Source organism: Accipiter gentilis, chromosome 8, assembly GCF_929443795.1.
Source record: "Accipiter gentilis chromosome 8, bAccGen1.1, whole genome shotgun sequence".
NCBI classification, from domain to species: domain Eukaryota; kingdom Metazoa; phylum Chordata; class Aves; order Accipitriformes; family Accipitridae; genus Astur; species Astur gentilis.
Genome location: NC_064887.1, coordinates 14,120,950 through 14,144,865, shown reverse-complemented (window position 1 = coordinate 14,144,865; position 23,916 = coordinate 14,120,950). Strand labels below are relative to the sequence as shown.

At 36.4% G+C, this 23,916-nt stretch overlaps 1 protein-coding gene across 2 annotated transcripts in view; it reads right to left on the bottom strand.

Moving 5' to 3' along the window:
• The window catches only part of MIGA1 (mitoguardin 1), a 45,570-nt gene that overhangs the window by 6,802 nt on the left and 14,852 nt on the right, over nt 1–23,916 (bottom strand). For both annotated transcript variants that reach the window (XM_049808585.1, XM_049808584.1), the window contains exons 8-13: nt 12,677–12,777; nt 1,685–1,803; nt 1,430–1,502; nt 1,005–1,091; nt 783–881; nt 318–452 (exon numbers count right to left, since the gene is read on the bottom strand). In XM_049808585.1, the coding sequence (XP_049664542.1) occupies nt 318–452; nt 783–881; nt 1,005–1,091; nt 1,430–1,502; nt 1,685–1,803; nt 12,677–12,777 (614 nt within the window). The remainder of the gene's footprint in view (nt 1–317; nt 453–782; nt 882–1,004; nt 1,092–1,429; nt 1,503–1,684; nt 1,804–12,676; nt 12,778–23,916) is intronic.

Below are 23,916 nucleotides of genomic sequence, written 5' to 3'. Positions count from 1 at the left end.
GTATATTTCAGGTACATATTCAGTCATACTGGAAGCTGAATTAGACTTTACGGTGAAGGACGGTGTAGTTTCTTTGCTTCAAAATGAATGCTATTATCAAGAAAATATACACAGTCTTTATCCTGCAGTTGTTGGCTTTATTCTCATTTTTACATTGTGCTTTAAGAATACAAAGCACAGAGCGCCAGAAAAACAGTTTTGGCATATAGAGAAATTTTATATCAGAATGTTCACACCAATGTTATACTGATCATACCATCTAATTACTGTAACATACTACAGAATAATGATTATGAAAATTATACATAAATACTTACTGTTTCTTTAAAAGAGGAATTTAGCCAGCGGTTATTTACTACATTCTGTATAGATATTGGTGGATTTTCTAAGTCTTCAAATGAATCCATTAATATGAAGTCCAGAACAACATCATAAAAATTCAGGTTTTTCACCTATATTAAATCAGAACATGATCTAAGTTACCTAGTTTCTCTTTCAGCAGTGGAATTCAGCATGCACCGTATTCTAACTCTGTGTTAACATGCAGATTTATAACTGTTTTTAATGAATATTAAAGATACTTTGGGAGTAAAGGAGAAGTTAAAAAAAGTATTACATGCTTTCTGGTGCTAAACTGCAGTGGGGGATGCCATTTCTCTAAATCAGCAATGTAAACAAAAAAGACTTGCCTTTCCCACAGTTCTGAACTGTAAAAATTTATTTTTAGATGCTATGGTTTGCATAATTAAGGGTAAAAGCACTTTTTATAAATTCGAACTCACTCCTCTAGCAGCAAGTTCCATTTCAGTATTATCCCAGTGATCTGTTTGTTCCAAAAAATATATCATTTCATCAAAGACATCTTCAAATTTCTTTGGATTCTGTAAAGTAAAAGCAATGAGTATCAAGCAAACTTAACAAGAGAGGTGGTTTATTTACACTGGAAAGTGAATTCTGGTAGAAGTTACATTAACAATAAAACATTACTTAAAAAAGGCTCTTACCTTTCGTGCTCTCACAATTAAAGCAGACAAAATTTTTCTTCCACTTTCAGCAAGAAATATTCTGTTTGCTGTTTCTGAAAGAATTATCTAGAAAAGGTTTCAGAAAATATAGACATATTCATTCACAGGTTATACTAAGTGACCTTAGATACTTCAGTCAAATTTAATATAATTATAACCACTACTAGAGTAGACAAGCTCCTAATAAGCCTTTGGTGCAAAGGTTCTAAAGCTAATCACAAAATTGGGACTCCTCTGCAAATACATCCTATTTTAGAATTGTAGAAATGAAAAAGCAACAAGAAAATATTTAATTACAGAATATGTTATAAAAATGCTTGCACAGGTAGTGCATTGATAGTTTCAATGCCACATACTTTAGGCTTAACAAGGCAGACAAACAGATCACTCTCCTTACTATTTACCTGAAAAGCTTGTCGAATACAATGAAGCTTAGCAAGGAAGTCACTGTCTCCTAGACATTCAAACATTTCAGTCCTATATAAAACAGAAAAGTTTTCAAAGACCATTAAAGAAAGAAGCACAAGAAAATTCAACTTAGTCTAATTCCTAGAAAAAATACCTAGCACAAGTAACTTCTAAAAAATGAGTTCTATAGAGAATATTTGACTTTAATTCTTGCTTTTCTTGCAAATAATTAAGTAGACATAAATCAATACCTTAACACTCGTGAATAAATTTTCCCTTCTTCTGCTAAGTGCATAGCTTCTTCATACAATGGGCAATGGCAAAGGGAATCTAGACCATAGGTATTACGAATCTCTCTGTGTTCTGCAAGCTGAAAAAAAATTTTTTTTGAAGTTCATTAAAGAGCTTGCTAACATAATTTTTGTAAAGATAAAACATATTAGTTTTCCTGATATTCTACTGAAAGATGTATCCTCTTCTGCATCTGCTTAAAACAAACAGGCAACACTGAACTAGTAGACAGAAAAGAAACACCAAACTATTAACAAGACTGTTACTTTGTAAGTTTTAAAATCTACAAGCTACAGTTTCAGGTTTCAGGTTTCAAAAGTTTAATTAAAATCGAGGCAGTTTAGTTTTTAATTTACCTAGTCAAGTTGTTAATTTGCCTAGTTAAGTTTTTAATTTGCCTAGTTAAATATAATGGGTCTCAAAGCTGTTAAAAAAAATAATTGTCAGGACACAAAGTACAGAATGATTGCATCATGCAAATCTTTAGGAAGCTGGAAATAGTAACGTTTTGTTACTATTTCACCCCTGTTTTTGTTTTGCTGGTAAACATGTCTGCTAGTTACCAAAGCATATTGTATGAAGCATGAGCATCCAGCATTTTACTACAGGCTCCCAAAAAGGTTTTCATTATTGGCAGTTTTAATTCTGTGGTTAACATATAAATTAACGTGAACTCATAGACATTTTTAGAGCAAGAAAAAACAAAAACAGATTAAGAAATCAAAGCACATAAATAATACAAAGAACTCTTTTTCACAGGATATCATATTTAATCCACAAAACAATGGCTAGCTACAATTTCCACTACAAACATTACATCATATTATTAATGATCCAAAATAAAAAATCAGAGGCTTACAGATCCTTCAGGTTAGTTAATGACCAGAAAATGAATTATAACCTTTTTTTAAAAAAAAACAAACCCTTTTTTTTTTTAATATCCCGTGTGTGGGAAACAAACCTCTGCTTCTAGGCTATAAAAACAGACCCGAGAAGCATCTATAAAAAATAATTCTCACAGTATTGAACTATATAGTTATCCTATAACTTAAAAAGATTAAAAAAAATCAGATTAAAATATAACTTTATGTTAAGCTTCCATTAAAATTCTCAAATAAATATATGCTGAAAATTTTTCCTATCAATGAGGATATACAGGCAAGTGCTGGCATGAGACTTCATAAAGACATTAAGAAGTATATCTTCTCCACAGACTTTGTTGAGCCAATTACAGCAACAAGAGTTTGGCCAAGTAGGCTTGCCTGCTAAAGGCACGTGCCAATACCTATTTTTGTCCATATAAACATTTAAGCCCATGAATAAGTTAGAGATTTCAGTACAGAGTTGGTGTTCTGACAAGCATTATACATTGTTAGATGGTACATATTTGCTGGAACTTACACTGATTTTTTGAATCACTCATACCAGTATCCTTTTACTGTAAGCAAATACATACAATTCCTTTCATAAAATTGTCAGGTCCCATTTTAAATTGATTTGTTTGGGTAAAAAAAGAAATTCAAATCTGTATTCCTATACAGATTTCTATAAAGTTCTCAAATTGAGACTCAAGTGATGAGACGATAGCTAGGGAATAAGTGAAGGAATAAAAGTTTTAAGGTCAACAAAATGTCATACTTAAATGAGTAATGTATACTTTCAGAATTCATCTATCTTGAAAGTATTTCCATTTTAAAAATACATATTTGTTTATCAGTTGTTTTACTTGAAAGAACAGAGTAGAAAAAGCTGATTTCCTAAAAAGATATTTACAGCTATTAAGACCAAATATTTCATTCCAATTTAACAATATTAACTACAGCACCAAACAGTGTTTTGGACTTACTAATTCAAAAAGCCCACCTGAAAATTTATGTTCTTATTAAACAAAGGAAGCCACACAGCTTTTAATTGAAAATATATGTGAAAATATATAGGAAGCAATAATTTAACCAACTGGAAGAAACTGGAATATATTAATTTCTTTCAGATATAAAAAAATCAATATACATACAGACACACACACATATATACATGTATATACAGTATAATAGTTAGAACAGGTATAAACAAGAAAAAGTGAAAAATCTTTCCTCCAGAATTTGTGGTTCTACATTATGGTTAAGGAAGTATTAACTGTGGAACAATACATACATGTTTTCTGAAATAAAGACCAAACCAGAACACAAATAAGTATACTAATTTATTTCTTACCTGATCCAGCTATTACTGAAGCCATAAAACATTCCATTTACTTTATTTCATTTGCAAAGCATGAGAAGAAATAGGTTGTGAACACATATGCACTTTGTAAACAGCTGTGCCTCTCTTGGAGGTTATAATTTCTGTGGTAAAAGGGATTATATTAGTTTTCTCTAGTGAACTTCAGGCAAATCCTGTTCTTCAGATATTTAGGCAAACTGACTGACTGTGACTGAATTAGGACTCATATGATTTCTACAGTTAGATCCAGGTAATCTCCATCTGCTGCCAGCAAGCCTGAGATGATAACATCTTTAGCACGTGAAGATGCCTGATCGTAGCCTTTGTGGTTAAAAATTAGCATAGAATCTGATACCTGGGAGTTGGGTGAGGCCCTTGATTATATTTAGTTGTTTGGTGTTTTGTTTTGTGGTTTTTTTAAATTCCTCTCATGCTAGCAGATGAAATAAAATAGCTGTGTTACTGTTGTAATGAGTATTACTGAGCTCAAACGAAGAAAGCAGTTAAATCAACTGGCTACTAAGCAGGAGAGAAGGGTATAGCTATTCTGCTGAGAAGATGGTTTTGATTACAGATTGTAGTTAGTTCCAACCAGTAACTCTTGGAAAGGGGGTGCAAATTCCTCTGTCACTGATTTCTCTTAGCATACAAGAAGAGGAGAGGGAAAAAAACCAAAACAAACTGAAAACCAGAAACTGCAATGATCTCTAAATTTAACTAGAAATGGTGATTTCCAGACAAGCTGTGAAGCTGCACTGTAATGCTCCTGGAGTCACTATGGATTTTCTTTTGATGCTTTCTAGTATTTAAAAATATATTTATATAGAAATATTTAAGATGTAGCTAGATAAACAATATATAGATATGTAACATACAGTATTGTATTTTAAACAGTCTTGCAAACATTCAGTAATGGCCGTTCTTTTTGATATGAAATAAGGTGAAAGCTTGCCTATATAAATATCCTGGTTCAAAATAAAATTAGTTGAAGATGTTCTGAACACACATCCACATTTCAAACATAGCAGAGTTCAGCTGTTAGAAGAACAGACAAATCATATACAATGTTTAACAACATGCAGAGCATACAACATTTTCTAGTAAGAACTTCCCAAGCTGACATCAAAAGAAAAATTAAGCCTTTGTTGTAAAAGTCTCCAAGGACTTGTTACATTTGAGGACAAAGGTGGAGAAAGTTTAGTTTTAAATGAGATGTCTCACTATAACTACCTTCCATGAGTTGGCATGGATTCATGATGGGTATTAAGGTACCTGCTTTTTACCCCACTATCTATCCCTATACACCGCATAACTTTCCCCAACAGTGGTTCAGTATTTATCAGAAGTTAGCAGAAAGCCCCAGCATCCCACATCTTGTCATTACAGGTAAGTTGGACTCTGGAAAGCTCCTTGAGTCCTTTCTTGCCAGCCACTGCCATTTTTAAACTCTTAACACACCAAGAATGAAAACGTGCTCCATGAACAGCTACCAAAAGTGCTGGTAGTTGTGAGTAACACTGAGGCTTGTGATGATGGATCTGATATGCCAGCCTCTAAATGTCTGCTATTTCCTCAGTATCATGTGAGGTTACATGAAGAAGAATATGAAAATGCAAAGAAGAGATGAAAATATGAATCACCCTATAGCAGCAATGTAATCTTGTAGTGCTTTACTTCTATCCATTCGAGGCTCAAGAAAGAGATAGTTGGTGACCACTGCACAGGACACTTATGATGACCTGCAGTGAATACCTAACTTCAACGTTGAAATAACACATACATCTTCAAAACTCCAAAGCTTGTAGTGACAACTTGTGTCTCTACACACAGTGCTGTAAAGCAGCCTCTGAAGATTACAACATGGATCGTTTTTGTTCAGACACTAATCAGTTTTTGCTGGACAGTTCAATTTAATGGCTGCATCTGAGTAAGGAGATGCAGAAACCATTGTTGTAAAGCATCAAACCTCTGGAACTTGCAATAGTTTTTAAGCCTGGGATTCCCTGATGGCTTTGGTCTAATGAACAGACTAAGTACTCTTATTTGCTACCCACAAGTTGTTTCTTAATAGACAGAAAAAATTCTCAGCTGTGCATCAAGACCTTGTTGACTACCAAAATAACCACCTACATGAATGTAACAAAAATATACAATGTTAGACCTTTTAGGAATTCTTGCTTCCTCCCCCTAATAAAAAGGTCAATTTACTCGCATAGTCAGCATTCATTAACATTCTGAGAAACTATGCTTATCCTATATTAAATCATGATGATGATCTCTTTCTCCGGATATCTTTACCTCTTTGTATTGGTTTTGTGTGGCAAGGTTTTGGTAGCGGGTGGGGTTACAGGAGTGGCTTCTGTGAGAAGCTGCTGGAAGCTTCCCCTGTGTTCGAGAGAGAGCGAGCCCATACCAGCCGGCTCTAAGACGGACCCACCGCCGGCCAAGGCCGAGCCAATCTGTGATAGTGGTAATGCCTCTGGGATAACATTTTTAAGAAGGAAAAAAAGTTGGGACAGGGAGAAACAGCCGCTGGAGAGAGGAGTGAGAACATGTAAGACAAACAGCCCTGCAGACCCCCAGGTCAATGCAGAAGGAGGGGGAGGAGATGCTCCAGGCGCCAGAGTAGAGATTCCCCTGCAGCCCGTGGGGAAGACCATGGTGAGGCAGGCTGTCCCCCTCCAGCCCGGGGAGGTCCACGGTGGAGCAGATCTCCACCTGCAGCCCGGGGAGGACCCCACGCCGGAGCAGGTGGGTTCCCGAAGGAGGCTGTGACCGCGTGGGAAGCCCGCGCTGGAGAAGGCTCCTGGCAGGACCTGCGGATCTGTGGAGAGAGGAGCCCACGGAGCAGGTTTTCTGGCAGGACTTGTGACCCACACTGGAGCAGTGTGCTCCTGAAGGACTGCACGCCGTGGAAGGGACCCATGCTGGAGCAGTTTGTGAAGAACTGCAGCCTGTGGGAAGGACCCACGTCGGAGAAGTTCGTGGAGGACTGTCTCCCGTGGGTGGGACCCCACGCTGGAGCAGGGGAAGAGTGTGATGAGCCCTCGCCCTGAGGAGGCGAAGCAGCAGAAAATAACGTGTCATGACTGTAAACTCCATCCCTGTGCCGCTGGGGGGGCTTGGTGGAGAAATCCGGGAGTGAAGTTGTGCCCGGGAAGAAGGGAGGGGTGGAGGGAAGGTGTTCTGAGATTTGGTTTTATTTCTCATTACCTTGCTCTGGTTGATTTGTAATAAATTGAGTTAATTTTCCCAAATTGAGTCTGTTTTGCCCGTGATGGTAATTAGCGAATGATCTCTCCTGTCCTTATCTCGACCCACAAGCTTTTTGTTATCTTTTTCTCTCCCCTGTCCAGCTGAGGATGGGGGAGTGATAGAACAGTTTTGGTGGGTACCTGGCGTTCAGCCAGGGTCAACCCATCACACTCTTCAAAGATTTTTTTTTTTTTCAAAAAACATAAGTAGCTGCAGGGTGAGTGTGAAACATGTTTTGGGAGTTGGAAGATGTGATGGTGATTACTAACTAAAACATTTGAGATGGCACTTCAATAAACTGAAATGATGAAGTGGTGCGTTGTTCTTAATATCTGGAAGAAAGCAGGAAGTTCGTGTATTTTCAGGAACTCCTATACTTGTATATGTTACAAGACATCTAATACATTTTCATTGAGGAAAACACATTCAGAACACGATTTTACCTGAATTATTGCTGCAACTTTATTAATTTCAAGCATAATGAAGAATGTGAATTCACTATGTTGTGTGCATCAGTGGTAGTACTACTCCTTGCCAGGAGGAATAAACCCAGGTTGTGTTGTGTCTGGTACATAGGCTTTTGCCTACATAATACCTACATGGAGGTATTATGGTACAAAAATTAGTTCAGTGCTAATATGGGATTTTTGTTACAAATGTTACATGTATTTTCTAAGAATTAAAAACTGTATAGTATGAGCAGTCAGTGTACTGGAACACACTGGCTATTACATGAAACTCCTCCTTGTCCTAGAAATGAAAACATTCAATATACTATGCAAATACCATACATTAGCTAAGGTGGTTTCTGTTAGAGGACAAATTTTAAAATTTTTTTATTATTATTTTTAAAGCTTTTAGAGCACCATTTAATGACTTGTTGGACTAAGTTTTCCTATTCATAGCCATACAGCAAGCAACCACAGTTGTCCTTGGAGGGAATCAAAGGAATCTGGTTGCCATTGACCACTCTTCCTTACTACATGGAAAACTTTTCCCCACAATGGAATCTTTTTTACTGGGGCTACATCTATTAGGACGCAAAAGACAAATAATGGAAAAAAACCCCAAACCAACACAAATGAAGCATGAAGTTTGAGGAATTTGTTAGAAAGGACATAGGAATGGGAGGTGTTTCTCAAAGTGGAACATAAGTTTTCTGTTGCCTACCCCACCACCAACATTTATAGGGAGGTGGAAAGCTTCTGATGATGATATGAATAGACAAGCTTTATTACTGGATATCATGCTTCACTGGGCACCATGAAATCTTTTGAGTTTGCCCAAAGTAGTAGGCAGTGGTTAGTGGCATTTCAGGTACAGGTTCTTCAAAGAAATAATATTACTGTTAGCAGAATGAAAGACTTCAGGGATTAATTCTTTCCTCTCTTTCTCCACATGTCTTAAGACTATAAATATGAGGCACCTCCACACCTCATTAAAGTTGTTAGAATACAGAGCTCCTTACAGTTTGCTACCCAGGGCATGCTAGACTACAGGACTGCTGTACTACATTTGTTTTTGAGGTAAGACAATAACCCACATCAAACTGGCAGATGACATGAGCATGGAGGAAGTGACAGGATGAGAACAATAAGGCCTGAGAAGATCAGATTAGTTATTATGGTCACACTTCTGAAGGCAGTCAGAACACAGGAGGGCACATCTCTGATTTTTTTGATGAAACAAGAATAAAACCAAATCAAACATCTCACTTATAAACGCTGTAGGAATACACCTTACTATTACTTGCCAACATTATTCACGCTGGTATTCCCCATTTCAGGAAAGGAATAAAACATCTATCTGGAAACCATGAAAAAGGTAACCCTACCTTTCAGTGACAGGGCTCTTTTTGAGCACTTTCTGAATCTAAAATTCAATTTCAGTCACTTTGAAGATTTCGGTGCCATATACTAATAATTACAGGCATATGGAAACTGGTGTTCTTTCCCTGTTATCAAAGCCTGCTTCTTCCTGCACTCTTTTGTTTTAAAAGATTTGAACAGAGAAAACCAACAACCTTAGTAAAGGAATTACTGATAAAAAAAGAGCAGCTAAGGCTTTATTCACAAGTCTGAAAAATCTCCTAAGCTTTGGACTGAGTTAACATTTTAATAAAGAACACAAAGTTTATTTGATAATAGAACTACAGATTCAGTTTTAGTCAAGCTACGAAAGTAAGACATGATAAATGCATGTGTACTGACAATGGAGAGGCAGCAACGAAGCTCACTGTCAGGGAGAGCAGGAAAGAGCTTCTATTGGAAAGATGGAAAAGAAGCCAGGAAAGAGCGGGTGGAGACCTTTGTCTGGAACACTCACTGTTGTATTCTTGCCAAAGGTGGTAGTTATTTTGATCACACAGTAGGTGAGATAGCAAGAAAAAAGGATACTAACCCTCATAAACACAAGCCGATGGCATACAGTCTCAAATGGGGAAGAAAATACCATTATTTATCACAGTACATAGTATCAGTAACTTAATTGGGCCAAATGGTTGTGCTAACCATCCCTTCTGCAGTGCTTCTGAGTACCTACGTGTGTTTAGGAAGAGAAGTCTGTCTGGGCTTGGGGATGGCAACTGTCTGTCTAAATCATCTTTATAAGTATTTGGGCTAGGTGTCCAGACTGGCACAATTCTGTATGAGAAGTCATCAAGTGCATGATCCTCAGCATCCTCTTGATTATCAGCCATAGCCAAGATGAAGTTTTCACATACCCTACTGCTATCCTGTGGAGCTCATCAAAAGGGCATGTGATTTAAACTCTGCCAACTGTCCCAGTTTTGTGCAGTTATTTTCTTGAAGGCCATCTTCCTATGTTTTTTCCTAACAAAACACAGCACAACATTCTTGTTGCCTCCTAAGCCATATCCCTCTCTATTTCCATCAAAACGTCTATTGATGCCTTGTTTTAGGATTCCCTGTATCTTTGCTGTTATCTCTCCTGAGGGCAGTGAACTAAATTTGACTTGATTGTGTGTCAGCACTGAAACATGAAAATAGCTTCTAGTCTCTAAAACCAGTCACACAAAATACTTAGTCCTGCTCCTTGGGACAGGTTGCAATGTAGAAGGAAGATGAATAACTGTCAACATACAGCTTGTAGCATGATGTGACCACAAAATATGCTGCTACTTTGTAATTTCCCAGAAGGTGAAATCACTAATGATTCCTGTAGGGCAAAAATGACACAGCAGTATACACACATATATGAATTTCAGATTTTAAAACTTTGCCAAACATTTCTATCAACAAACACAGTTTAGGACACTTACTAAAATTGCAATCAGGGACCACAGGATGAAAGAACTATCTATTTGCCCATTAGCTGAGACAAATCCAAAGCCAGAAAAGCCTCAGACTTCTTAGCCTGAAACACTCCACTTCTATGCAAGTGCAAGAATAAAAAAAAAAAAAGGAAGAAGTATATAAGCAAGAAGCTGCTACCTGACATCATCATGTCTAGAATAAAAAAATCTGGTATGTCAATTCTAATCCAGTTACATCAAAGTGATTACCGTTCTCTACTAATAGCTGAAATATACTGGGAAGTAGTTATTCTCATTGCCATAGTTGTTTGTAGTACTAATTTAAAGCATTTTTCCCCTCAGAGGATGGACAAAACTTTACCTCAAGGTAACATTATATTGATAAGAGAAGACTAATTCACAGTTTTATTTTACCTGCACCACACAATGATGTCCCAGCAGCTACTACTAGAGAGCTAACTGGCCCTGTAGTTTAAGCCTAGTGGCTCCTATTTAATCCAGAATTTTGATGGTGTTCTGGTTTGAACACCAAACTGCAAGTTGTTTATGGCTTTGTTAATCTTCAGGACTCGTTCCATCAGCTGAGAATTTTAATAGATTCTTCAATAAAATCTGAGAAAGGACATCAGAGAGCTTGTTCTATTGGCAAAGGCTAGAACAGCTGGAAAGGAAGAGAAAATCTTGATAACTTCATTTTGGAAGAAAGAGTTGACAGAAGTGGCTTTGAGGTATCAAAATGTGGAGAATATTTTCAGGATATGTAAAGACAATTCCATCGCCAAGTTTGACTCAAACATTTCTTTGGCAAATTCTGAGACATTTAGCTTCTGGATAGGATGGTTATTCCACTGAGGTGATACATCCAGAGGTCTGTGGGTTTTTTGGGTTTTTTTTTGGTTGGGTTTTTTTTGTTTGTTTGGGGTTTTTTTAGTTGTTGTTGTTTGTTGTGGTGTTTGTTTGTTTGTTTGTTGTTGTTTTTTTTAAAGCCAGACAACACAAATAAGCATCATGGATTGTTCCCATCCTCACATACTTGCAAAAACACTAGGAAAGTGCATGCTGGGGGTGGGGAGATACAAAGTGTACAAACTATAATGGTTTACAGCTCCTCTTAAGAGCTGATAGAGTTGAAGCGAGCTTGAATTGTAATCTTGCCCAAATTACAGGAAAGAGTAACCAGTCTCTACAGACACAAACTTTGTTAGGAATGAATGCTAGGCATACCATCACAATTTTATGTGAATTACTAAATCAAGGTAATCACAATTTAATGTGAATTACTAAATCAAGGTAATTGTGTTATAGAAAAACAAACCATACAATAGAGAGTCAAAATTATAATTGCAAAGAAGGTGTATGCAATTCTCTCTTTTTACAACTGAGTTTAGTAGCTTAGTTGTAGGGCAAATATGATAGCAATATCTAACACAGAATGTATCTATTGAGACCAATTCTCTTTCCTGTAATTTGGAGAAGAGTGCTATTCAAGATCACTGCAGCTCCTGTGAGACTATAAAAGGACATATTCCTCATTTAAATAAGTGTGTTGCTCTATATAAAATTATTTCAAATACTTCAAGGGAGCTGTAGCAGATCTCAGCTAATAGACAATTCCTGTTATCCAAAGATTATTTCTTTATGTATCCTTTGTGGTCTTTCCAAGAAGATTAGGGAAAGTTAGATGAAGGATATTATATTGTGCATGGAATGTACTAAAATAGGTAGCTGTCAATTTCTAGTAATTTCCTCTCCAAAAAAAACCCCAACTCCAAAAAAGACAAAGCCTTCTTCATACATCTTTATATTATGGTGAGGGAATAGGGGGAAAAAAAAGAGAATAGAAAAATGGTGAAAGGAACTACTATAACCCCAACTGATAGTGCTTCTTCACTCATGAAAATCTGAAATATTTTTCAAAAGCAACTTCTTTTTAGAAGGAGTTGGGGAAACATTCTGCCACTGCACAAAAGAAAAAAAAAAAAAGATAGATAATAAGCAAATTGATCCCAACTTCATTACTTGAACTGCTAGGAAGCTACTTACAACTAAGAAAGGAAAGCTTCTTTTTTTCCCCATAAGAGAAATACATTTTGCTCACAATAATTGGAAAAAAATTTAAGATTCTTCTGTTCACTGTTCAAGTAGATGAATGAATCTTTAAAGAAGAAATCTTTAAAGAAGAAATCTTTAAGAGTCTTACCTCAGCTGTGGAAACAAAGGAGTCCGTTGATGCAATGCTTAATGTATCTCGAAGGCAGAAATCATCTGTATTATCCTTTACAGTAACATCTGTATTTTTATCTTTAAAATTAAAAAAAACACCAAAAACCGGAGTATTAGACTATCAGAAAACTCCATTTAAGTCTTGAAAGTGTGTTTCATATACACTTTAATGTAGTACTTCATTCAGAAGGCACAACACTGTACTACTATAAGAGCAAATTCTCCTATGACCCACTAACATATATAATAGTGACAACATTTTTCTGTCTTTAAAGTGGACTTACAAACACCATCTGCAATGAACAGAGAGAAGAAAAAATATTTCCCAGGGGGTTTTGCCTTTTCTTTGATAGACTTCTGAAGATCTCTCTATCTAAAGATATTACTTTGTTATATTGATCTAAACCCTCTGTTAAAGTTTTTAACTTGGCTGTGTTATATAACAAATGCTCAACATAACAAATGCTCAACATTTTAGTAACCAAGAAATACTGTTCTAAATAAAAGTCCATTAATAAAAAACAGGTTTCGGCTTCATTTGAATTCGTTTCATTTTCTACTTCTCATGCCTTTTTTTCACTTGCTGGTTCTTCAGGAGAGCAAATGAAGTTTTTAATCTTCACTGTATCCTCTTTCCCCAAAAAGCTTTTCCATAGAAATAACACATCCAGAAGCAATTCCTATAGTACTAGAATTCTTAAAGCCTTTAAAATAACTGATATTTTTTGCTTAAAACCATCTGCAATACAGTTTATCTCAGTTTTCCTTTATTTTTTTCTCAGATTTCAACTGTTGCATATATTACTAGCATACATGGATTCGTTTTCACTGTACAGAAACACTTTCACAGAAGGATTAAATTCATAAGTCAGTAAGTCAGACTTTGGCTTGATGTGCCCCATACTATGCTCTCAGTAGAGCACAGGCATTTATTTTGGGTTACTTTACCTTCAGACATTACACATGTTGCTAAAAGTCTGGTTTATTTCCAACAGTCAGCAGCAACCAGCTACCCAATGTCATCCAGATCTGTTGCTATGGCAATACTTCATAAAAAACACTATTACATAGCAAAGTGGCCAAGTGCCAATATACCGGAATGGTTTACTCATCAATTGAAAGGCTACAAATCCACATAACTTACCTATTATTTCGGTGGTTGTTATGGTTTTATTAGTTACGGACTTGGAATGACAGCTTAAAAATTGCACACAACAATAAGTATCTGTCTTTGAGACTATTCACTGAGGGAAAAAATTATTAAAAGTTTGGACAAATATTTTACTAGATTGAGGTAGGCAGATTCCTACTTGTAATCACAACTTCACCAATATTCATATGAAAGTGTATGATTTTTTGCAGACCATTCTTAATAGTTTGTTCTTTCTTTTGACCTCTTAAAACCAAGAGGAAAAGTACAGCAGCATCCAAGCTGGTTGAGAAACAATCACATACTGGAATCTGAAGAGCTGGAACAGAAAACCAAACTGTGGTTTGTAAAGCATTTGCTTGAGGTCTGGTAAAAGTAGGCGGGTAACATGATGTTTCCTTCTTATTTCTAGCTCATAATTTGCATTAATCACCTTCTAATATTACATTAAATGCTTTTCTAATACGACTTTTTCACATAAGCAGTTGCTGAAACTGCAATAATACTGCTAAACATAGGGTGGTACAGAGATGTAAAGCCTGGTTGCAGATTTTTCCACTGAACCTCTCCTTTTGGGTAAGTTGTTTTCCATAATAAATTTGCAATTAAAGCAAAAGTTTCTACTTCTCACAGTTAGAAAAGCCCTCTAGCATCTGATTCAAGTGCAATCCAAGGAAATTATTTTCCTGATTGTGCCGGTCTATAGGCAACATGCAACACTTACTTCATGAGAAGTAAACAGCTATATTCACAAGTAGCAATACAAATTATAAACTGCTTGGAAAGTAAAGTGTGGGCCATACTTACAAAGATCTTACTGATGGCTTTAGTGAAGATGTTAAGGTAAGGAATCAAGTCTTATGTACACAAAGTGCAGCTGTCAGAGTGTCTCATATATCAACTTATTCACAATCCAAGAACGTCTCTACCACCCTCACAGGAAAGTCCCAACTATACCACTAACTGAAGACTTTGGGTATTATCTGACAATTACTGTACTGTTGCTGTTACATGTGAGTTTATAGCTCAGTGACAACATATCCCCAAACTGACACTGAAGTATTTAACACTGGGCTATGTAATTGATTACATATAAATGGGAATAATGCTACTTACCTAAAATTTATTCTGCATATCTGTAAAAAAATAATTGGTGTAAATGAAGGAACCACAGAGTTTCCAGCCCAGAATACCACAGAATGAGGGGTTCTTCTGTAGAGTTTGCATTCAGCCTGCTACAGATTACATGAAGCTCTAGAGATAATAAGATTTTGAATACATCTGTATTTGCTGAAGAAGTCATAATTCCAAGTTTTCTAATATGGGCCTAAAACTGTCACCTAGCCAGTATGTCTTTAACATGTTAGTTGAATATGGAATATCTGTGGTTTCACTCAAAGAAAATTCTCACTACCACAAAAAAAAGGCACAAAATTTGCATATTATGACAGAAAATTTGATTAAAAAAAGGCTAGTAACGCCGAGTGAAATAATGCCTTTGGCTAGTTGTATGTGCACACAAAGCACAGCTTCCCCAACGAAAACAAAACAGCCTTGACAGCTATTTTTGACTTTCTGGCCACCACCATCCTAATACCATAAAATACCCTTAGCCAAGCAGGTGCTTATCAATACCCACACTGTGCAGAGAGCACACTATTATGAAAACGTTAGGGTGAAAATTAAGTTACAGCTGGAGTACATACCATGCAAGTACCAGGAGAACATTCTTAGACACAAGAACATGAAAAAAAAAAGAGACAGCGGCACAATGAGACTCCGGGAATGAACAGCTGCACAAGAAACCCACCCACTAGCGGCTACAACTGCTCATACAGTCATCCCTAGCTCTTATGTAGTCTAATACCTTCAGGAAAGGAATACTAGCGAGTATGTGAGCTTCAAATATACTTTACTTATTTGAGAAGCCAGGGAGTTATTTTTGGTTCATTTATATTTGTAAAGAGGATGAAGGAGAGTTTCAGATGGCAATTACTGCTGTCAGTATCACATCAAGACTCTTGGTTGTAGTGCCTTAAAATGCATATGTGCTTCTAAAGTTAGATTAAGGGTATTAAAAAAATGGAAGAATATGGAGTATTGCTAAAGCTTGCGAAACAATCCTAGCTTAGTAAGATTTTGCAAACAACTATCTATTTGAAAATAAGCAACAAAAAAACCCCCAATATCAGAACAAAGCTACTTTCACACCTATTCACAGATTACCAGTCTAGAATATTTATTTGTCTTTGCTCTGGTAGCTTCATGCAGTAAGACAGACCACAAAACTAACCCACTAAGCTCTCAGAGCAAAATCTGACCTTAGAGATAGAACTGCATCCAAATTAATTTTTTAGCATTCAACTGGGAAGTATTCACAGTCACATAATGTTTTAAAATTCTGAAAACTGTTTATATGTTATCTTCCCTCCAACCCTAAATGAAACAAGGCATGAGTTCGCAAGTGAGTTTGGCACTTACATGCAGCAGTTAAAAAAGGAAAGCACTTACCCACTGGCAAAGAACTCACTAGGAGTTAAGGAATTTAGTTCTGAGTGTCACCGTTAAAGCCATGGTTGCCTATTCTCCCCAGCCCTCCCACTTCAGTGGAACATTAGTGCAGTAATACCTCACGAGCAGGAAAGCAAGATGAGAAAGGAGAGACTTGATAGACTCTGAAGAGAAGAAAACCCTGCAAAGGAATCCACTTATGAAAAGTCAGGGTACCCCAAGAGCAGCAGGGTCCCAGTATTCTGCCAGGCTACTGCACAGCCAGCCACTGTGTTGTGTGCTAGTCAGGCCCCTTAGATGTGTGGCTTCATGCCTAGACAAATGAATTACAATAATCAAGTTCAGAGAGCGTAGAAGCATGAATTACTACATAATTCCATTTCAAGAGAATGTGTCACAGTCTTCTAGCTAGTCACAAGCAGCACAGTGGTTTGTCAGCACTGTTGCTGAAGCATCCAAAAGCAGCTTTATTTACGTTTATAAATAGTCATAACTCTGAGAGTGTTGACTGAATATTCATTAAAAAGTCATCAGTCCTACCAAGTAGCTACTAATGTATTACATGAAGTCTTACAGGATGCACCCAGAAAGCAATGAATTTTACTTATGTCATATTTATAAAAAGAAAACAATCCCAACCTTCAGATGGCACCTTCTGATGACTAAGTCTTATAGCCACAGGTTAAAAAAGGCAAGCCAAGAATGAAGTAGGGTGTCCACACAGACTATTCTGGATTTAACAGCTATTGTTAAATTTGTGTTTACATTGTCCAATAACACAAATACCTGGGTTCAAGAAAGTTCCTGTAGCTGGAGGTATCTCACCTCACTGTATATAAACAAAGTTGTTATTGACTTCAGCATAAAAATGCATTTCAGGTCAGGGTCTTTAAAAAATATCTAACCAACTCTTGTACTCTACCCGTACACCCCATGTATCACAAGTTAAACAAGTCTCATGGTTCTGTGCTGAGATTGCTCTGATGCAAACTGAAGTGACAGATTCCTTTAAAAAAAGCAAAACAAAACTCCCACCCCCACCAAACCCACAAAAAGATACTCCAGTGCTGTAGGATCATCCAGCCTGGCTGTCAGTATGTGCTTACACCTCCCACAGGCCCTTGTTGTGAACACACAGCTTCTGCTCACCAGTATTTGACCAGGAACTTGGCAACTAAAGCAGTGGTCTAATGGAAAGGAACAACTGGGGAAAACAGAGTATAGGACAGCACTGAGTACTTAGTATTTGCAATTTCACCTTCCTTCTAGTACTCCCAGACCTTTTTCAAGGTAAGCTTTGGCTGAGCTAACTGCTGAGCCTCCAAATTACATCTTTAACAAATACCTTAGTAGTTTTCATGCACAGAATAATCTTCTGGTTTTGTGCAAATAGAAGGCCAAATCTTACTTCCTCAGTAAAAGTTGAAACAGAGCTTTCATAATTGCTTCCAAGTACAGCTATAATCTTCAAAGGTCCACATAAAAGCCTTCCACTACAATAACTCTCGCACAGGTATAAAAAAGCCATTTTCCAAGACACTGGATGCTCACCTAATTATCATTATGCAAAAACCCCAAGATATTCTTCATTCACACTGTGTTCTGCATTTATTACTTTGATGTTGTTATTAAGACAAAAGGAGTCCAGCTGCTTAAAAGCTGAATTACAAGCATGTGTATAGATGACAGTAATAGATTCTTCATGCTTAAACATAAATAAATAGAGAATGCATACAAAAATTGAATAGTACAATCCATTAAGCTTACACACATAAGCAGTAAAATCCACCTGAAAACTGTGATGTACTGATTTGCAATATTTGTCATCTGGAAAAAGATGCAACTTGCCTAAAATAACCTTATAATCTTCAAGAGATTTTCTACATACTTTGGAAAGAAATAATAGCAATTTCTGGGATGTTTATAATAACTGGGTTATTTTAAGACCTTCAAGATACTGACTTTGTCCATGAAGTGATATTATCTGCTGAGCACCACATGTTTAATGATGTATAAAATAAAACAACATGGCTACTGCTCTTATATTCTAAAATGGTAAAATTAAACATCTTGAATGTGCTTATCTAGCAAAGGTAAAGACAGCACAAAATGCTCGTGCATAAATAATCATTTTAGTCTTGCCAAGTAAAAAATCAAATACACTTAAGAAAGGAATTTAAGTATAATTTACGTACTGTAATCTATAGACACAGGTATGTTAAATAACTCGAGTATTAGGAAATATTACATAGCTTTGATATTATGTAATGGTGATAAATCAGATGATTCTTTCAAGATTTAAATCTGCTAAACAACTCTTCCATAAATTTGATAACTGAATTGGAATATTTTCTGATAGTTGCAAATTTTTTTTAAGCAAAGAAATTATCAAAAGGCTAGAAATATAATTTTGTTATAGAGAATGTGACCTGTGAAAGCTGTCCCTGAATCATTGTGGCACAATTTATCGTAAACCCAAAATCTCAAAATAGAAAGACCTCATCATGAGGAACTCTGCAATTCAAAACTCAAAGAAGAGGCAGAGTAAACACACATGGTGCTAGATTGCTGAAATCTGAATTTTAAGAAAATAAAGCAGCATCTGATGTGTATTTTATAACCTGAACTAACATATCATATGTGCTGACAGCTGACAAATCAGCTTAGTAAACAGAAAATAAATGTATGCGTATGTTCACTTCTCTGGTTTACTGCTCTCACTCTCTGCTTGATGCAGACATATAATCCTGAAACAGATTTTAGATGTATATCTTGTGTAAACTACGTGTCACTGTTAGGTCTCTGCCTATCATACATCCCTATCTCCCTTTTTGTTTCTTTGAAAATGTAAACTTTGATTATTTGTAACCGCACATTATAAGATTCTACATTTACACAGGGTTACAATTTTCTGCAACTTCTTTTCTTTACCCTGAAGCTAAAAATCAGTGGATCTTTCCTGATTTTAAGGTTTAAATCCCTATCCTTTACAGAAGAATTTGATTTCTGTCCAGCCTCCTGTTTTCAAGTCTAATAGTTTAGATGCACTTTCTGTACTTTGATTTGATTTGAAAGAGATCTGGCAATCAAGTTTGCTCAGCTGTCTAATCTGTACAGAGTCTACTGAGATGGATGTGTAACACAAAGTTGTCACTGTTTCCTCTTCATAGGGGTACTCCATTCTTCTGTAGTTCAGAAAGCATCACATCTACTTTGTCCAGAGCAAAGTCGAGTTTGAATTCCAGTGCTGCATATTTTAAAACACAGGCTGTCCACTGCGGATTTATAGCACAGTACTGTGAAGACTGCCAGATACCTTAGTCATCAGATTTGAACGTCACTGCCTTTTCTTAGTTCTTCACATCCTAAAAACAAGCGTAACCTACCGCTATTTTTGCACAGACACTTTCTAGTGACAATGGAATGGTCTGTTCAACCATATTCAATGTGATAGTACATTAACTCATTGTGATGCAGTGCAGATTCAAAATGCAATGTCATATTTACAGGACAAGGAAGTACAAAAAGTTAACTTTGAGACTTACACATCTAGAATTAGCTCCTTTAATACCTTTCCTACACCAGAAGCCTCCATAAGCAGGTTAGGTAGAAAAGTCTTCTCAACAGGCTTGAGAGAGGAGTCTCAAAAGTAAGTGAACTTATCCCTTTGGCCTCGGTTCTACTACACCTGTGTAAATTTATTGAAGTCAGCAGGTACTTAAAGCAAAGCAAGATGTTTACACAAATGCATTACTAGCAGTATCCCTTGCCTCATTCCAAGACAGTTCACTGCCACCTTTTTGGCTTTCCCACCATGCACCTCTTCACAGAAGAGCAGATAGTAGCACATGCAGTGATGAAGGACAAGAATAACCAGCAACTGCTGCTCAGCTCCTGAAACTTGTTGTTTTATAAAAGTTTCCTAATTTGTTATATAAAAAAAGGAAAGAGTAAACAGTTTAGTATGTAGCATACAGACTATTTTGCTGAACACAGCACAAGGGTATGAGACCATCCAACATGTTCTCTTCAAAGTAAGACTTTAAACACAAGATTGCTGGAAAGGCTTTTCTTTAGCCAGTATATTATGCTTCAGGGATGCTAATATTTCAAAGCAAGTGAGACAGACTGACAAAAAGAACCCACATATTAATTTGTTCTTCCATTAAAGAAAAACATACTGTCTAGCAGTTGGTAATTCTGCTTACATGTATAAAGAAAGTATCAGAAAAGAAAGACTGATACCTTTCTATCCCCGGAATTTAAAGATAGAAAGACAGAACCAACTATATAACTGGTGACCCTCGGTGAAATAAACATCAAAAGATACAAATATATATATTTGAATTGGACTAACATTTGGATTCTGTGTTCAGAATGGAGAGTCTAGCATATCTGACACAGGCAAACTCTGTGGGAACAGCATAATAATCCTAGTCTTCATTTGAATTTCAGGGCAGAACTGTCTTACAGAATTCTGCACACTGTGGTGAAACTGCTCAGGAATGTGACTGGCTTCTGCAAACCCAGCTGTACACAGCATACAGTTTAAGAACCTAAATTAGCAAGACACATGCTTAACTTGAAACAATAAGACTTAAAGAATATCTTAAGTGCCCTACTGATTGGAGCCTGCTTGCATTCCACTTGGCACTGAAAGTAGGAAAGAATGAGATAAGAATCCTTAAAAAGTTGTACTAAATGAAGAGTTCTTCCTCTGGACCTTTAGTTTACTAAATAACACTGGTTACCAAACTTAAATTAAAAAACAAATTAGTAACACTATAAGTTGCTAAATGCATTAGTAACAACATATTAACACTGGAATTATAATGTAAGTAATGATTAGTGCAACATGACCCTGGAAGATAGCTTGACACTCATTAGCAGCTACTCAAACAGATGTAGTTAAAGCTGCTATCTAGTCAATATATTAGTTATCTGTGGTAAATTAAAGTAAAATAAAGCAAAGCTTGAATAAGAAAGAATGTACATAATTTAGACTATTTGGAAATATGTATATGTTTACCTTTAAATACTTGCAGCATATCTACATGTAGAACAAGGGCAGCTTTAAATAGCATAAAGCCTGGTGTGATCGACATGTGCTCTTGAATCAGCTACCCTACAGCACTTTGCTACAAAAAGGATTATTAGGTAAGGTGGGACATAGTGCACAGACCAGATATCCCACAAAGAATTAGAGAATTGACAGTAATTTATTAAAAAAAGAAAATACCTTGAGCAATCAAAAGGGAAATAAAACACATGTCAAACCCAGTTAATTTTTTGTAACAGTTTTAGTAATTACTGCAGAAATACATGCATGAGAGAAAAATGACACATAAATAATAAATTTTACTTCCTCTGCTCTGTTGTTACTGTTCACAGAACCTTTTGCTATACCTTTCCACAAAAATAGATTGACTCCCACAGACAGGTTCAACTTTGAAATATTTCAAGCTGAAACAAAAGTTTAAGAAAATTATGAGATATAAAAAGGCCTTTAGGAATTAAATACTTACACAAGCTACTTCACCCTCCCAGCTATAGGGTAAGCAATTAAAAAAAAAACAACCACAAACTGTATGTCTGGTAAATAAATCTGTATTGCTGTAGCGGTGGAGTATGGCTAGTGCTAAATAACAAGCTCAGTGAACAGCAATCGCTGAAGACTCTGCTTTGTGGATATGCTACAACCATTTATGCCAGGCTGATGGTCAGAGCCTTTGACTTAAACAGCAGCAAGATTTAAATGTAGTAGACATGTCAGTTAAGAAAAGTTGTTAGCTTTTGTATGTGTGCACAAACACACAATGTTTTCATTTTAAGACCCTGAAAATAAATTGCAGACAGAAGTTTATCTATTTTAGTCCTAACTGAACTATTGAATTAATAAAGGAACTATAGTGCAGAGAGCTACATTTGCTCATTTTATATGATTCTGTCAATATTCCATTTTGAAATTGTGCTGAAAAGCAATCGGAAAAGCTCAAAATGTTGTTTCTGCACTTTCAAGATTAAGCTACCAAGCTGAGAGAGCTGATTACCTCTGAAGTCTTTTCAAACTCTAAACTATCACTGTCTATATCTCCCCTCACCTCATTCTGGCTCTCCTTCCTTCATTTTGCCCATGAAAGTTTCAGACAAGCCTATCTTAAAAATAGACTATAATGCAAGAATAAATTGTTTTAGTAGAAGTTCTAAAACAAGAATTAGCCCTATGGGCCAAAACATGTTCTCGATCATCAGTTTATATAACCTCACACTGCGATACTCCAGCCAGAAAAATAAACACTTATCCCGCCCTCACGACTTGCCATCTGTCTGGTATGATTTTTTCCTGCCTCTGGAACATTTATACCCACAATGTATATAAACACATAGAAGTTAAGTGTATATACATCCGTTTTAGTAAGAAAAAGAATTTGTAAATTATAAGTTGTTAGGAATATACCACAAGAACATGTGAGAGGAAGGAAAAAAAAAAAAAAGAAAAAAAAAAGGGCAACTTCCCGCCTTTGGAAGGCTGTTTCCACTTATTCCATACACCATTTTCAAAAGTGTTCAATATGAAGGCAAGTGTTATTAAATCAAGCCTTGATGTGTGGGGAAAATGACCACTTTTCTTTATACAAAAAGGTGGTAAATGTGTACTTTTTTTTAAAAGTTTTTTTTAAAAAAAGCAGAAACTATTGACTAAAACTAAGCACTGGAATGGCCAACAAAAAAAAGATGCAAAAGGAATGCTCAAAAAATATGCCTTTAAAGTAGTGTTAAAGAGGTAGGTGATGAACACACAGATAATACAGCATGTGTTAACTAGTCCTACCTGAGTAGTACTGTGGGGCAGTAACTGCATACAAATGTAAGGATCCTTACTCTTGTAAGGAACTAGGACACCTTCATTATATATTTTTATCAGGGATTTAAAATTGATAGGCAGAGAAGAAAGGAAAAAGAGGGAGAAAGTAATTAGAGTTTGCCTGGCTAACTACATGGAACCAGGAAGCTCATGCTAAGAAGACATCTGGGGAAAGAGACGATTGCAGCTGCTCACGTGTTGTAAGGACTGAGCAGAAACAGTTGAGAAATAGCACACGGATTTTGCATTAGAAGGACTGAGCAGGGAAGCACAGGAACAGCTAACTGAACGAAGTCTGGGAAATTAAATCAGGTAGGTGGATTGTGGCTCAGCTATGAGCAGCCTTCATAGCTAAAAGGAGGAATAGCTTCTATTTCATTTGAAGAGAAGCTCCTGAGGGGGAGAGACAGCTTAAGGGAAAGGAATAATCTGGTCAGAAAAATGAGCAAAGGTTTTTATAACACCAGTTAAGTCCATGTGGGAGAAGCAAGTTTTAAATGGACAAGGCAAGACAAGAACATGGCTGGAGTCAAGAAGTGAGAAAGACGAGGGCTTAAACAGGAGTTTTGGTGTGGACAGAAAGAAGACAGGTTTCAGGAATGCCATTTAAGGAAAAGCAACAAGGTGTATAAATAGCCTGCATGGGTGGATCCAAGAGCAAAGCTGTTGGGCAAATGGTAACAAGGGTCCT